At 45.1% G+C, this 15,602-nt stretch overlaps 2 protein-coding genes and 1 pseudogene across 5 annotated transcripts in view; 2 read left to right on the top strand and 1 right to left on the bottom strand.

The window, feature by feature from the left end:
- SEPTIN14 (septin 14) overlaps positions 1 to 15,602 on the bottom strand; it is a gene marked incomplete at both ends in the record, with an annotated part of 572,766 nt that overhangs the window by 265,795 nt on the left and 291,369 nt on the right. The gene's annotated exons all lie outside the window — the stretch shown is intronic.
- Positions 6,431 to 6,984, top strand: LOC307062631 (large ribosomal subunit protein uL22-like; annotated as a pseudogene). The gene has a single exon. The product of its transcript is annotated as a large ribosomal subunit protein uL22-like (transcript).
- Positions 12,482 to 15,602, top strand: part of VKORC1L1 (vitamin K epoxide reductase complex subunit 1 like 1) — a gene marked incomplete at both ends in the record, with an annotated part of 57,062 nt that continues 53,941 nt past the window's right edge. For 2 of the 3 annotated variants that reach the window (XM_079718667.1, XM_079718669.1), the window contains one exon: positions 12,482 to 12,675. In XM_079718667.1, coding sequence (XP_079574793.1) covers positions 12,482 to 12,675 — 194 coding nt within the window. The remainder of the gene's footprint in view (positions 12,676 to 15,602) is intronic. The other variant, XM_079718668.1, reaches the window with a different exon arrangement.

Raw genomic sequence — 15,602 nt, forward strand, 5'->3', positions numbered from 1 at the left:
GATGGGCACTTGGGTTGTTTCCATGTCTTGGCTGTAGTAAATAGTGCTGCTATGAACATTGGTGTGCATGTATCTTTTCAAATTAGAGTTTTCATTGTTTCTGGATATATGCCCAGGAATGGGATTGCTGGATCATATGGTAACTCTATTTTTAGTTTTTTAAGGAAACTCCATGCTGTTTTCCTTAGTGGCTACACCAATTTTCTGTGACATTTCTCCCTTTCTTTCTTTCTCTCTCTCTTTCTTTCTTTCTCTTTTAAGAGAAGTAAGCCTTTACTTCCTTGTTTCACAAATAAAGCTGGCTGAGTTGGTTGCTTTCTGTGACATTTCTTAATCATAGTTTTGGGAGTCAGGATGTATCTGGTGTATGATTCGCTGGCCAGGTGGTCCATGGCTTGGGGCCCGTTAGCTCATCTTGCTCTGGAGAAACAACCTGAGTTTGTACATTAAGATGATATCTATAATAACAATTTTAGCACATTAACGATATTACTGACAATAGCCATTCTTGTCATCTGACTCTGATGAGTGTTCAGTTAGCAGAGGATTGAGGTCAGAGGGGACAAGAAAGGGAATAAAGTTTTGGAGAGAGATTAATCATAGACTCCATAAGGGAACTCACTTTTAGGGGGATTGGGTTTCACTCCCACTAGGAATTCAGCAACTTGGCAGGGGTTATGTATTGTCTTCCTTTAAACAGAAAGCACGCACATCGATTAGCTCAAAAGTGTTCTCATCCTCATATAGTGTAGAAAATATATGCAAGAAGAGATAGTGTGCTGTGCAGGGAGGGCCAGGTGCAGCTTGTATTTGGCTTCACTGTTGGCTGGAGTGTGGACCATGGACAAATTAACTCATCTCTTTATGGGTGGCATATGACCCTCCTCGGATAATCTCAGAAATTCTTAGGGAGGGAACCCTGCAAAGTCAGGGCTTGCTACCGTCACATAGATTGAGTATTTAAGGTGATAGACTGCGGGTGAAAAGAGAGACATTTAGGTTAACCAAACAGGATGAAAAATGGTCTTGAAATAGCCATGAAGATCAGGGAGATGTCCCAACCTGTATCCTGCTGGGACAATGGGGAAAACGTTGATTAGGACACAGCAGGTCTCTAGGGAGAGACTAGAAGGAAAGAAGGGTGTTTCAATTACTCTTACTTCATAATGTATAAACCCAAAATTTTAGAGGCTTAAAACAAAAAAAATTTTTTTTTCATGGTTCTGGGAGTTGACTGGGTTCTGCTAGGTGGTTTGCACTTGGGTCTCTGATACTGTTGCCGTGGCTGAGTCTGGAGTTATCTTAAAGGCTTCTTTAGTCCCATGTCTGGTGACTGATGTTGGCTGTCAGTTAAGACCTGCAGCTGTTGGCCCAAAGACCTAAATGCAGCCTCTCCATGTGTCCTGGGGCTCCTCACAGCATGGTGGCTGACTTCAACAAGCAAGCACCCCAAGAAGACCATGGAGGAATGGTTTACAATCTGACCTCAAAAGGCACAGAGCATCATTTCTGCCACAGTCGGACTCTCAGATTTAAGGGGAAGGAACATAGCCCCAAACTCTGGATGGGAGCAGGGCCAATATTACAGTGAAGAAGAGCATGTAGGATGGGAGATCTTATTGCTGCCATCTTGGAAAATGCAATCTGCTATAATAGGGAAGAACAAAGAGCAGAGTATAGGTGCTTAAGATTTCAGAAATCTGGCCATTCAAAAGGATCACAAGGACCACTCCTGTGGGCAGCTGAAGTAGAATGGAAGCAAAGGTCATGAGAGTTGAGGAAGAAATGGGACAATGAGTCAAGAGAGTTGCATGGCCATTCACAAGGACACTGACATCCTCAGGAAAGCAGAGGACTTGAGAGAGGTGTGCTGAAGGCAGAGAGGTCAAATTCTATTATAAAGGCTTTCTTGAGTTTTTGCCTTTTGTTACCGGGTGGTGAAAAAAGTAGTCTCTGGGGGGAGAAGTTCTCTTTTATTTGGAAAAAGATATTTGCTGTGGGCTTATTATTTGTGCAAAGATACTGATAGCTAACATTTTTTCAGTGCTCATTCATTCATTCATTCAAAATGTACTTACTGGGTACCTACTCTGTGGTCAGGTCCTGTTCTAGATGCTGATACAGTAGCTAACAAAGCAGACAAAGATCTCTGCCTTTGGGGGGCTTACATTCTAGTGGGAGAGACAGACATAAAAGAGATTTTTAAAAAATGAATATATATTATGTTATATGGTGGTAAATGCTAAGGAAAATGAAATCTAAATTCTCTGTGTGTATTAGCTCATAGCACAGAAGCTAAGAGCATAGATCAGGAAGCCAGCCTGCTGGAGCTTGAATCCCAGTTCTACAACTTATTAGCTGTGTGATTTTTGGCAGTTTACTTAGCCTCTCTGAGCCTCAGTTTTCTTATCTGTAAAACGTAGAAAACAATAATTCCTACATCAAAGGTTGTTGTCGGAATTAATTACAGGTAAAGATCTTGAGAACAGGATGGCAGGGGTGAGGGCCTGGTGGGGAACGTCACCAGCTTCAGGGTTCCTACTGGAGCTCTGGGACCAAGTTTAGGCTGGGTGGTCAGGGTGGCCATGCTGAGATTCATGGATCTTGGGAGGAAATGATCTCAGTGGAGCCTCAGGCTGCCCCGGCGTGGTATCTGGGATGGCAGTGAGCAGATGGAATTTCAGCAGACGTCAGCATTTAACCCTGGGTCCAGCCTACCACAGACCACAGGGATATATTGGTTTTTACATTGAGGCAGGAACAGGGAAAGACCTTGGAACTTGGTTACATTCATAGAGTAGAATGGAAGGGGAGGGTTAGTGAAGAATCCATTCATACATCTGGGAACAAACAGAGCATCCATGTCAAATTGAGAGATGCCTTCTCAGAGAGAAGCCACACGGGCTGGTGGAAAGATGGGGAACACAAACCAGATCAGCCTGGGTACTAATTGAAGCTCGACCTCTTAGAGTAATTGGGCCAGGTACCTAGCCCTCTGAGACTTACTTTTCTTCCATGGAAACTGGAGATAATGACACCTACCTTGTACAGAGCTTATGAAATTTAAATATAACGTATCAGAAGCCAACACAGTGCCTGGTATGTAGATGTGTGCTCAGTGGATGGCCTCTTCATATGGTGGGTCATCTATGTACATAGGATGTTTACTAGTCCACTCCTCATCCAGTATTATAAAAAGAGCATTTCATCTGTGCTGACAATAATGAAATGATATCAGAATCCATTATCGCTTGAAAGCAAAAATGACACATCCATCCCCTTTCAATAGGATATTCACTTTGAGTGGGATTTTCCCGAAGGACACTGGGAGGCTTGGGATGTCACAGACTCTGTTATAAAAAGATTTTTAGGGAATTCCCTGGCGGTCCATTGGTTAGGACTCTGGGCTTTCACTGCTGAGGGCGCGGGTTGGATCCCGGGTCGAGGAACTAAGATCCCACAAGCTGCGTAGTGTGGCCAAAAAAAAAAAGAGATTTCTAGCCAGCGACTGCCACACCTACAGCGTCCTGCTGTATCCTTGCTGTGACCTTTCTCAAAACTTGGACAGAAAATATACAGAAAATTTGCAGTCTAACCCAGCAAAGCAAGTCTGGGGTCATGAACAAGCTTATAGAAGCCTTTTGGGATTTCTGGTTCTGGTATGATGGATTGAGCCAACACAGAAACTACAGAAATACAAATACAGAAATACGAGATAAAACCTAAGAAAAAAAGCTTAGGGGATTCCCTGATGGTCCACTGGTTAGGACTCTGCCGAGGGCCTGGGTTGGATTCCTGGTTGGGGAGCTAAAATCCCATAAGCTGCGTGGCACGGTCAAAAATTAAAAATAAATAAATAAATAAATAAATAAATAAATAGGAGATCTTAAAAAAAAGAAAGAAAGAAGAAAAGCTTAAACACACAGCTGAGCTCAGTAGGAAGAAAGGCACATCTCCAGGTGTTGATGAAAGGGACCCTAAAACCAGCCCCAGGAATGAAGTGCTGTAGCTGCAGTGGCCCGAGGGGATGTGGCCAGGAGCTGGCCCTGGAAGTTGGGGTGATAAACTGGAGTGGAGACTCTTCCCAGCCTGAGTCTGTCCTTCCGTGAAAGAGAATGGTGTGGGGGGGTGCTCTTCGGGAGCACAGGGGGAGGAGTTTCCTGAATGAGGTGGCATTTAAGCTGGTATCATTCATTCAGTCATCTATTCACCAAATAATTCTTAAACGCATGTTATTGTGCCAGGCACTACCCCAACTGCTGGGAATACAAAAGACCCAGCCACCGCCCTCACGGAATTTGCAATTGGTAGAGACAGACATTAAGTGAGCAATTACAACACGGAAGCTCTATGTACACATTTTTTAAAATAACAGTTTTTTTTTCTTTTTTTTTTTGTTTTGTTTTTTTGGCCGCGAGGCATGTGGGATCTAAGCTCTCCGACCAGGGGTTGAACCCGCACCCCCTGCATTGGAAGGCGAAGTCTTAATCACTGGACTGCCAGGGAAATCCCTAAAAAATAAGTTTTATTGAGGTGCAATTCACATACCATAAAATTCACCTTTTTAGAGTGAATTCATAGAGCATATTCATAGAGTTGTGCTTCCACCAGCACTGTCTAGATCCAGAATGTTAGATTACCCCAAAAGGAAACCCCATACCCGTTAGCAATCACTCCACATTTTCCATCACCCCAGCTCCTGGCTACCAGTAATCTAGTTTCTCTCTCTAGGGACTTGCCTACTCTAGACATTTCATTTAAAAGGAGTGTTACATAAATAAGCTTCAAGGATATATTGCACAACAGGGGGAATATAGCCAATATTTTATAATAACTATAAATGGAGTATAACCTTTAAAAATTGTGAATCACTATGTTGCACACCTATAACTTATTTAATATTGTACAGCAACTATACTTCAATTAAAAAATAAAGTAATGACATAATACATAGCCTTTTATGTTTGGGTCTGTCTTCTTTCATTTAGCATAGTGTTTTCAAGATTCATCCATGTTATAGCATATATCAATATTTCCCTCCTTTTTTTTTTTTGCCACGCTGTGTGGCTTGCGGTATCTCAGTTCCCCAACCAGGGATTGAACCGGGGCCATGGCAGTGAAAACCCAGAATCCTAATCACTAGGCCACCAGGGAACTCCCCATTTCATTCCTTTGTATGGCTGAATAATAATACTCCATTGTATGCATATACTACATTTTGTTTCCATTTATCAGTTGATGGGCATTTTTGACTATTATGAATAATGCTATGATGAACACTCATGAACAAGTTTTTGTGTGGACACATGTTTTCAGTTCTCTTGGGAATATAGCCAGGAGTGGAATTGCTGGGCCATAGAATAACTATGTTTAACATTTTGAGAAATTGCCAACCTGTTTCCTGAGGGGCTGCACCATTTTACATTGCTACCAGCAATGTATGAAGTTTCCATCTATGTACAAATTTTTTTGTTTGTTTGTTTGTTTGTTTGTTTGTTTGTTTTGGCCACCCTGCGCGGCTTGCGGGATTTCAGTTCCCCGACCAGGGATGGAACCAGGGCCCTCGGCAGTGAAAGCTCAGAGTCCTAACCACTGGACCGCCAGGGAATTCCCTATGTACAAGATTTGAAGTTCATATTATTGGATTGGCACAAAGTGACCTCCCAGAGTTGTGCCCACCAAGCACAGAAGGCCTCAGCTGCCTCTTGGCACTACAGAAAGGTTGATGAACCACTTTATGGAGCAGAAGAGCTTCTTCTGGACAGAGACAAGGGCTGTTCCCTGTGAGCCCCCAACAGTGACAGCCTCCCCCAGCATCCTCCCACAGCAGCTTCCTCCTGCTGGGTCTGCCCACCTACCTCTTCCTGCTTCTGGGAACAGCACTTTCTTGTTTTTAGGAGAACTGGTTTTGCATAGACCCTCTTGTAGGTCTGGGGGGTGGCTGCCATCTCCAGCACTCTTTCTTTTCTAGCTACAGGGCTCATGAGTGACCTGAGGCTGGTCGAGCTGTCTGAATTCTTCATCAGGATTTTAAAAATTGGATTTAAGGGAGGAGAGGCAGTCCCTTACAGGCAGGAGAGAACAAAGATGCAAATGGATGAACTATGAGACCACTTTTCCTTCTATAGAGAAAAAACTGGCCGGAGAGAACAAAATTGACACATAGAGGTAGGAAGTGGACAGAGAGAGTCTTGAGGGGGTTTGAATCCCTGGCCTAGTGAGCCCGATTAGTACAATAGAAGTGGGAAAGCCTTCAAGGAGAAGGAGGTATCTAAAATGTGGGTAAGTAGGAGTTTGAAAGCTCCAAGGTGAAGGTAGTAGAATGTGTATGAGGAATTCAAAGAAGTCTCTTCAGTTGTTCAGCAAAAAACACCATTAAGAAGGAGAAAGGGCACTTTTTCCGGTAAGCGGCCTGAGGTGACCTCTAAAAATGGTGTGCTATTCACTTGACCCAGAAAACCCCACAAAATCATGCAAATCAAGAAGTTCAGATCTTTGTGTTCACTTTAAGAACATTCATGAAACTGCCCAGGCCATTAAGGGTATGCATATCCAAAAAGCCTCCAAGTATCTGAAGGATGTCACTTTAAAGAAGCAATGTGTGCCATTCCATCGTTACAATGGTGGAGTTGGTAGGTGTGCCCAGGCCAAACAGTGGGGCTGGACGCAGGGTCGGTGACCCAAAAAGAGTGCTGAATTTTTACTGCACATGCTCTAAAATGCAGAGAGTAATGCTGAACTTAAGGGCTTAGATGTAGATTCTCTGGTCATTGAGAACATCCAGCTGAACAAAGCCCCCAAGATGCGGCATAGAACTTACAGAGTTCACAGTTGGATCAAACCATACATGAGCTCTCCCTGCCACATTGAGATGATCCTTACTAAAAAAACCAGATTGTTCCTAAACCAGAAGAGGATGCTGCACAGAAGAAAAAGATATCCCAGAAGAAACGGAAGAAACAGAAACTTATGACCCAGGAATAAATGCCACAAAAAAATAAAAGCAAATAAAAGTTAAAAAAAAAAAGGGAGGGGAAACAGCAAGCCAACGTATAGGAGAAGGTGGGACTTCCCTGGTGGACCAGTGGGAAGACTGCACTCCCAATGCAGGGTGCCCGGGTTTGATCCCTGGTTGGGGAACTAGATCCTGCATGCATGCCACAACTAAGAGTTCTCATACTGCAACTAAAGAGTCCACATGCTGCAACTAAGTCTGCATGCCGCAATGAAGATCCTGCCTGCCACAGCTAGGACCCGGCGTAGCCTAAATAAATAAATAAATATATTTTTTAAAAAAGCATAGAAGATATCTGCAGTACACATACTGACAAAGATTTGTATCCAGAATATATAAAGACTTTCTTTCTACAAACCAATAAGAAAAAGACGACCCATTTTTTAAAGTGTGAAAAAGGCTTAAATAGGCACTTCACAAAAGAGAACATCTAAGTAGTCAAAAAGCATATGAAAGGAGCTCAGATTCGTTGGTCTTCAGGGAAAGGCAATTTTAAAACCACCACGATCCCTCTAGAGAGCCACCAGATTTTCTAAAACGGAAAGCACTGACCTTGCCAAGGATTGGTGAGGATGTGGGGTACCCAGAACTCTCATACTTTGCTAATGGGAGCTTAAATTGGTACAACCCCTTTGGAAGACTGTTTGGTAGTGTGGTGGCCCTGGTGGTACACCAGTCAGTCTCCCTTCAAGAGAGTCTGCTGCAAAGAGGCTAGCTGGCCAGTAGCCTCCAGTGGCTGGCTACACCTTTGGATCAATCACAACATTCATGCTGAGGCCATGCCCTCCCCAGGCTGCTCCCAGCCCATGACTATGCCTGGCAGGGCTACTAGATAGGGGGCACTCCTGCCTTGATCCCTGTCAGCCTGGCTGAGACTGCAGAGCTTTCATAGTGGTCAGACCTGCTTTGTGATCTGGAGGCTCTCCATGCCTGTTCTTGTTCCCTGTCTCCTTTATCCTTCACAGGAATTGCCCCCTGTCAATCTCTTACACATCTGATTTCACTTTGGCATCTCCTTGGAGGACCTAAATTGACTGAGGCAGTATAACTAATACTGTCTGACTCTAATTCCGCCCCTGGATGTATTCCCAATAGACATGACTGCATACAGCCACCAAAAGACGTTTACAGAATGTTCACAGCAGCTTTATTCAAAATAGCTAACAACTGGCCAAATGTCCATCAACAGTGGACAGACTGGATAAATAAAATTGTGGTTAGTTATATAGTGGACTATTACACAGCTGTGTACAATAATGTAGATAAACCCTCACAGACATAATGATGAGTAAAAGAAGCCAGATAATCAATAGATCTTATCAAGACAGTAAAGGAATCCAGAAGGAGGGGGCTACAGGAGAATGAGTCCACTCAGAAGTATGAAAACTACCAGAGAGTTAGAGAGTCGATCTTTTTGAGGACAGTGGTAGGCAGGCTTTAAGATGATCCCAATGAGGGCTTCCCTGGTGGTGCAGTGGTTAAGAATCCATCTGCCAATGCAGGGGACATGCGATCCCTGGTCCAGGAAGATCCCATATGCCTCGGAGCAACTAAGCCCGTGCGCCACAACTACTGAGCCTGTGCTCTAGAGCCCACGAGCCACAACTACTGAAGCCCGTGCCCTCTAGGGCCCGTGTGCCGCAATTACTGAGCCCGCATGCTGCAACTATTGAAGCCCATGTGCCTAGAACCTGTGGTCCACAACAAGAGAAGCCACTGCAATAAGCCCAAGCCCTGCAACGAAGAGTAGCCCCCACTCACCACAACTAGGAATGAAGACCCAATGCAACCATAAAAAAAAATTTATTAAAAAGAAAGATGATCCCAGTGATTCCCCTTCTGGTATTCATGCCTTTGTGTAATCCCCTCCCTTTCAGTGTAGACTGGACCTAGGGACTAGCTTCTTTTTCTCCTCCAGTTTTATTGAGATATAATTGACATATAACATTGTGAAAGTTTAAGATGCACAACATGATTCGATATACATATGTAGTGAAATGATTACCACAATAAGATCAGTTAACACATCCATCACCTCACATAATTACCATTTTTTACTTTTGGCCTGGAGGGAGGGAATGAGAACATGTAAGATTTAGCAACTTTCACATATACAATATTATTAACTATAGATACCATAGTGTACATTAGATTTCCAGAATTTATTTATCTTATAATTGGAAGTTTGTGCCCTTTGACCAACATCTCTCTGTTTCCCCCACCTGCCAGCCCCTGCCAACCACCAAACAATTCTGTTTCTATGATTTCAGCTTTTTTAGATTCCACATGTGAGATTGTATAGTACACTTGACCCTTGAACAACACAGGCTTGAACTGCACAGGTCCACTTATGTGTGGATTTTTTTCAGTACACACATAGGACAATAATACACGATCCTTGGTTGAATCTGTGGCTGTGAAACCTCGGATATGGAGGGCTGACTGTAAAGTTATATTTGGATTTTCGACTGCACGGGGGCGCTGGTGCCCCTAACCCCTGCCTTGTTCAAGGGTCAACTGTATTTGTCTTTCTCTGTCTGATTTATTTCATTTATCATAATGCCCTCAAGGTTTGTCCTTGTTGTCTCAAATGGTAGGATTTCCTTCTTTTTTGTGGCTGAATAATATTCCATTGTGGGTACATACCACATTTCCTTTATCCATTCATCCATCCATGGACACTTAGGTTGTGGACTAGCTTCTAAGTAACAGAATATGTAAAAGTGATGGGCTGTTTCTTCTGAGATTAGGTTACAAAAAAGACTGTGACTTCCATTTCCCTCACTCTCTCTTATCCCTTGCTTTAAGGGAAGCTAGCAGCTTCTTATGGAGAGGTACAAGTGGCCAGGAACTGATGGATCCAGTCAACAGCCGGAGAGGATGTGAAGCCTGCCAACTGCCCTGTGAGTGAGCTTGAAAGAGGATTCTCCAGCCTTGAGATGCCTGCAGCCCCAGCCAACATCTTGACTGCATCCTTGTGAGAGACCCTGATCCAGGGGATCCAGCTAAATAACACCCAGATTCCTGACCCACAGAAACTATGAGAAAATAAGAGATTTTTGTTGTTGTTTTAAGCTGCATGTTTGGGGTAATTTGTTACCCAACAATACATAACTAATAGGACATCAATTATTCAAAATCACTATATAAAACTGAAATCTCTTGGCCAGCGGCAACCAGGAAAAATCTAGCAATCTCTAAGAACAGTGTGTTTCTTCTTAGAGACAGAATAACATACATGTACTTTTCTTTTAGTTTTGGCCACCAGGAAGCTCAGAGCCAAATTTATGGCTCGGTTTTAATAATTATACAATACTCTATGGCCTGCTTGTCTGTGTTCATTTTTTTTTTCAATTAATTAATTAATTTATTTTTCGCTGCGTCAGGTCTTAGTTGCAGCACGCGGGATCTTTTGCTGTGGAGGGTGGGCTCTTCGCTTCATTGCAGTGCGTGCGCAAGCTTCTCTCTAGTTGTGGCATGCGGGCTTCTCTGGTTGTGGTGTGTGGGCTCCAGAGCGCTTGCACTCTGTAGTTGTGGTGTGCGGGCTTAGTTGCCCCACTGCATGTGGGATCTTAGTTCCCCCACTGGGGATGAACCAGAGTCCCTGCATTGCAAGGATTCTTTTTTTGCAAGACAGATTCTTTTTTTTTTTTAAATGGTCTGAGCCATTAAGGCATTTTATTTATTTATTCATTCATTCATTCATTTTTGGCTGCGTTGGGTCTTCGTTGCTGCACGTGGGCTTTCTCTAGTTGCGGTGAGTGGGGACTACTCTTTGTTGCTGTGCGCAGGCTTCTCACTGCTGTGACTTCCCTTGTTGTGGAGCACCGGCTCTAGGCACGCAGGCTTCAGTAGTTGTGGCTCACGTGCTCTAGAGCATAGGCTCAATAGTTGTGGCGCATGGGCTTAGTTGCTCCGCTGCATGTGGGATCTTCCCAGACTAGGGATTGAACCCGTGTCCCCTGCAGTGGCAGGCGGATTCTTAACCACTGTGCCACCAGCAAAGTCCCTTGTCTGTGTTCTTACTCCTGGTCTTTTATTTATTTATTTATTTATTTATTTATTTTTTTGCGGTACGCGGGCCTCACTGTTGTGGCCTCCCCCGTTGTGGAGCACAGGCTCCGGACGCGCAGGCTCAGTGGCCATGGCTCACGGGCCTAGCCGCTCCGTGGCATGTGGGATCTTCCCGGACCGGGGCACGAATCCGTGTCCCCTGCATCGGCAGGCGGACTCTCAACCACTGCGCCACCAGGGAAGCCCTATTTATTTATTTTTTTTATAAATTTATTTATTTTTATTTTTTGCTGTGTTGGGTCTTCATTGCTGCACGCGGGCTTTCTCTAGTTGCGGCGGGCTACTCTTTGTTGCGGTGTGAGGGCTTCTCATTGGGGTGGCTTCTCTTGTTGCAGAGCATGGGCTCTAGGCATGAGGGCTTCAGTAGTTGTGGCACGTGGGCTCAGTAGTTGTGGCTCGCGGGCTCTAGAGCGCAGGCTCAGTAGTTGTGGCGCACGGGCTTAGTTGCTCCGCAACATGTGGGATCTTCGCGGACCAGGGCTCGAACCCATGTCCCCTGCATTGGCAGGCGGATTTCCAACCACTGCGCCACCAGGGAAGCCCCTGGTCTTTTATTTTGATTTGTCTTTTTCTTCGTCCTGATTTTTTAGTTCATTTTTATACTTTACTATATTACACGAATTATTAAGCCATCTCAAATTCGGCTTACAGGGAAGCAAGGCATTCAGAAATAATGTTTTAAAAACAGTTAAGTTTGCACTTGTTGAACACGAAGTGCGTGGAGGTGGTGATGGTGAAGATCAGGTAATGTAAACGTGGCTCTGGAGCTTGGCTCTGGAGCTCTGGGAAATGGCCAAGGCTAATTTGGATTGGGTCATAATATCAAGTGATAATGACAAAAAAAAAAAGGCAGAAAGTATGGCAATTGATTACCACCCGCAGGAGGTGGGGCCAAGGGCTTATCCAGTCACACACGGTGGTATCTTTGAAATTTATTCCTTTCACCGGGTACCCTAGGGTCCGCCCGCGCCACCCCTCCCCTCCCCTCCCCTCCCCTCCCCTCCCAGAGCCCCGCCCTTCCCTTCCCCTGGCTCCGCCCCTCCTTCGGCCCCGCCCGCTGCGCGCGCCGCACTGCCTCTGGCTCCGCCCCCCGGCCGGCCTCCCGGCCGGTTGCGCACTCCGTCCCCCATTCCGCGCCCGCGCGCGCCTTCCCCGCCCCGCCAGGATCTCTCCTTTTGGGGCGGTTGGGCCGCACGCCTGTGGGGGCGGGGCCCGGAGAAGGCGGTCGAGCCAATGGGGCGCGGCGGCGGCGGCGGCGGTGGCGGCGGCGGCGGAGGCGGTAACGGTAGCGGCGGCGGCTGGGTCGGGCCCCGACGGGCGGCGGCGGCTGAGGTGGAGGCGGAGGGAGGCGGCGGCGGCGGCGAAGGAGGCGGCGGCGGCGGAGGGGGGAAGATGGCGGCGCCCGTCCTGCTGAGAGTGTCGGTGCCGCGTTGGGAGCGGGTGGCCCGGTATGCAGTGTGCGCCGCCGGGATCCTGCTCTCCATCTACGCCTACCACGTGGAGCGGGAGAAGGAGCGGGACCCTGAGCACCGGGCCCTCTGCGACCTGGGGCCCTGGGTGAAGTGCTCTGCCGCCCTTGCCTCCAGGTAGCCCGGCTAGGGGGAGCGGGGCCGGGAGCGGCCGAGCGGGGCGAGGGCGGAGGCTGGGGGTGGGGAGCGCGCGGCGGGAGCTCGGGCCTGGGGGGCGGCGGGGATCGGGCCGCGAAGGGACCGACGGCGCCGTGAGCCTGGCCGGGAGCCTCGGCCGGGGCCGGGGGGCGGCGGCCGGGGTGGGGCGGCCCGAGTGCAGGCCGCCGAGGCTGAGGTGGCGGGGCCGCGAGACCGGCAAGGAGGGATGAGGTGGCAGAGTGCAGCCGCGAGGCCGGAGCGGACCGGGGGCAGTTGGGCAGGCTGGGGCCGGGCTCGAAGGGAGCAAGCGGGGTTCGCGGAGGGTGGGTCCCAGCCGGCTTGACAGATTTCGTGGTTCTCGCCCGGGGAGGCGAGTCGGGGGTGTGGGAACCTGCCCGAGGAGCCATGAGGTCAGTGTCCACCCCTCGTCTGGAGTCGCTGCTGCTGCCCAAGGCTGTACGGCCGGCGTGGGCTCGGGGTTTGCATTTCCCACTGTCTTCCCGGTGCTAGGACAGGTGTTTCCGTGGTCAGGCCTCTTTGTACTCTGTAGCGCTAATGAGAATTCGCAGACTTCTTGAGACTGACATTTGCGGGCAAACAAGAATTTGACCCTACTCTGGAAGGAGATACCTGCACTTAACATATCTGATTTCTTGGATTCCCCCTCGTATATTTAAGTGTGCCCGCGAGGGGGGGAATGGCCTGAGTTTGGATCTGGTCTAAGCATAATTTGAGTAAAATACGAGTATGTCATGTATAATGATGATGTTTGGGGCATTAGGGTGCCTTTTAAACGTTGTTGGTTATTATAATGGAATACCCACCGAGGCTTAAAAATACACGCATTGCTAAACTGGAGGGATTGGTTTGTTTTACTGATACTTTTAGGTTGTAGTCGATTTATCTGTTACACTTTATTTTCTGCATTAGATTTTTCTGGGCAAGTTACTTTGAAAAAAAGAGGAATTTACATCTTAAAAGTGGCTGCTCTTTTTTTTTAATTAAGGAGGGTTCATTTTTTAAAAGTAGAAATAGTGAAAGAAATTATTTCACAATTGATAAGTTATAATTTTAATAGAGACATACTATGCCTGATATTTTGAGTTTGTTAACAGTAGTCACATTTGAATAGTTTCTTCCTCTCATATTGATCTGTAAATTACTAGGTGGACAGTAATGTATAGCTCACTAGTTTATTTTGACCTACATATTGGTGATTACATGAACGACCTAGCACTGGAGTTTGTCTTGTTACTATTTACAAATTTCAGGCTGCTGATCTTTTCCACTTAGACAGCCTTCTTGGTGAGCCACGTACTCTTTCTCATTTGCCCTTAAACCAAACTCCTGTAGGTTTTTAGTGGAAAAATAGTCATCATTATTGCTACATTAGACATAATGTGTTTAAAATGTAGATACCAGTTAACAGTTAAAATATGTCAATGTGACAAAAACTCACATTTGTTGTTGGGTATTTTGAACCAAGTTAATTGACCTAATAGACTCAGATATCCTTTGAGAACCACTGAGTGTATTTTATACAAACATTTTTATATTATTTTCACTATCCATTGGAAAGGACTTTTTTTTTTTTTTTTTTTTTTTTTTGCGGTTCGCGGGCCTCTCACTGTTGTGGCCTCTCCCGTTGTGGAGCACAGGCTCCAGACGCACAGGCTCAGCGGCCATGGCTCACGGGCCCAGCCGCTCCGCGGCATGTGGGATCCTCCCGGACCGGGGCACGAACCCGTGTCCCCTGCATCGGCAGGCGGACTCTCAACCACTGCGCCACCAGGGAAGCCCCTGGAAAGGACTTTTATACTTAAAGTACCTTGCACCCAAAGTTAGCTAACTAAATATATAATGAAAAGACTAAGCAGCAGTATATTTCAGGTATTTGAAAAAGGAATAAAGATAACTTTTGATATTAGATTAATAAGGAATTTAAGCAGAATTATTACCAATTTTAGCTTTTGGAAACACTGTAGTCTATCATAAATTTAACTAGACCTTTTAACATTTGGACTTGGCAAGAGTGCTTTATGTTATCCAGGCTGTATGTTTAAGTTCTTAAAATTGGCTTTACTTTAAAAAAGAGTGTTTTTGAACCATGTAATAAGTATAGATTATAAATATTTTCAGTTATGTATCTTGCAAGGTCCAGGTTTTTGTGCTCTGATTTCTGTTTAATAAAACACCATAAGATAATATAAATAACATCAAGTGAGATTATATATAAAGTATATGTGTAAGACTAAAAATCTCTGGATCTCTTTATAGTTTTAAATGTGAATTTAATATGTTGTGGCTGACACTAATGTTTAATTGTGTAGCTGTGTACATAGAATATTTTAAATTTGATGCTCACTAAAGGAAGATAGGTAAGAAATAAGACATGCTAATAAGAGGAATAAATAGCTTATTTGCTGTGTACACAATAAAATTCAAGAAATCTAGACAGTTTGACGAACCTGTTTATAAACTGCTTGCAAAACCATATATATCAATACATATATACATTATATATATATAAACTATATATATTATATGATGGAGATACAGAAATTTGGAAATTAAAGTGGCTTGAGTCTAATTTATAGATCAATTTTCTTTTGGAAGTAGGTAGACTAAACATAATTAACAGTTTTTATTTTGTCAAAGTGAAAAAGGCTTTAAATAAAAGCAGATTATTGGAGACCTCAATTAGTAGTTCTTTTTATTTGACTTAAGTATTGATTGCTAGTTAGTAGTAGTAGCAAAAAATGTGACTATTTTATTTATTAGAATTTTTATTATTATTATTATTTTATTATTATTTTTGGCCATGCCACAGGGGCATGTGAGATCTTAGTTTCCTGACCAGGGATCGAACCCGCGCCCCCTGCATTGGAAGCGTGGAGTCTTAACCA

This window comes from Hyperoodon ampullatus (assembly GCF_949752795.1).
Source record: "Hyperoodon ampullatus genome assembly, chromosome: 14".
In the NCBI taxonomy this organism is placed as follows: Eukaryota; Metazoa; Chordata; class Mammalia; order Artiodactyla; family Ziphiidae; genus Hyperoodon; species Hyperoodon ampullatus.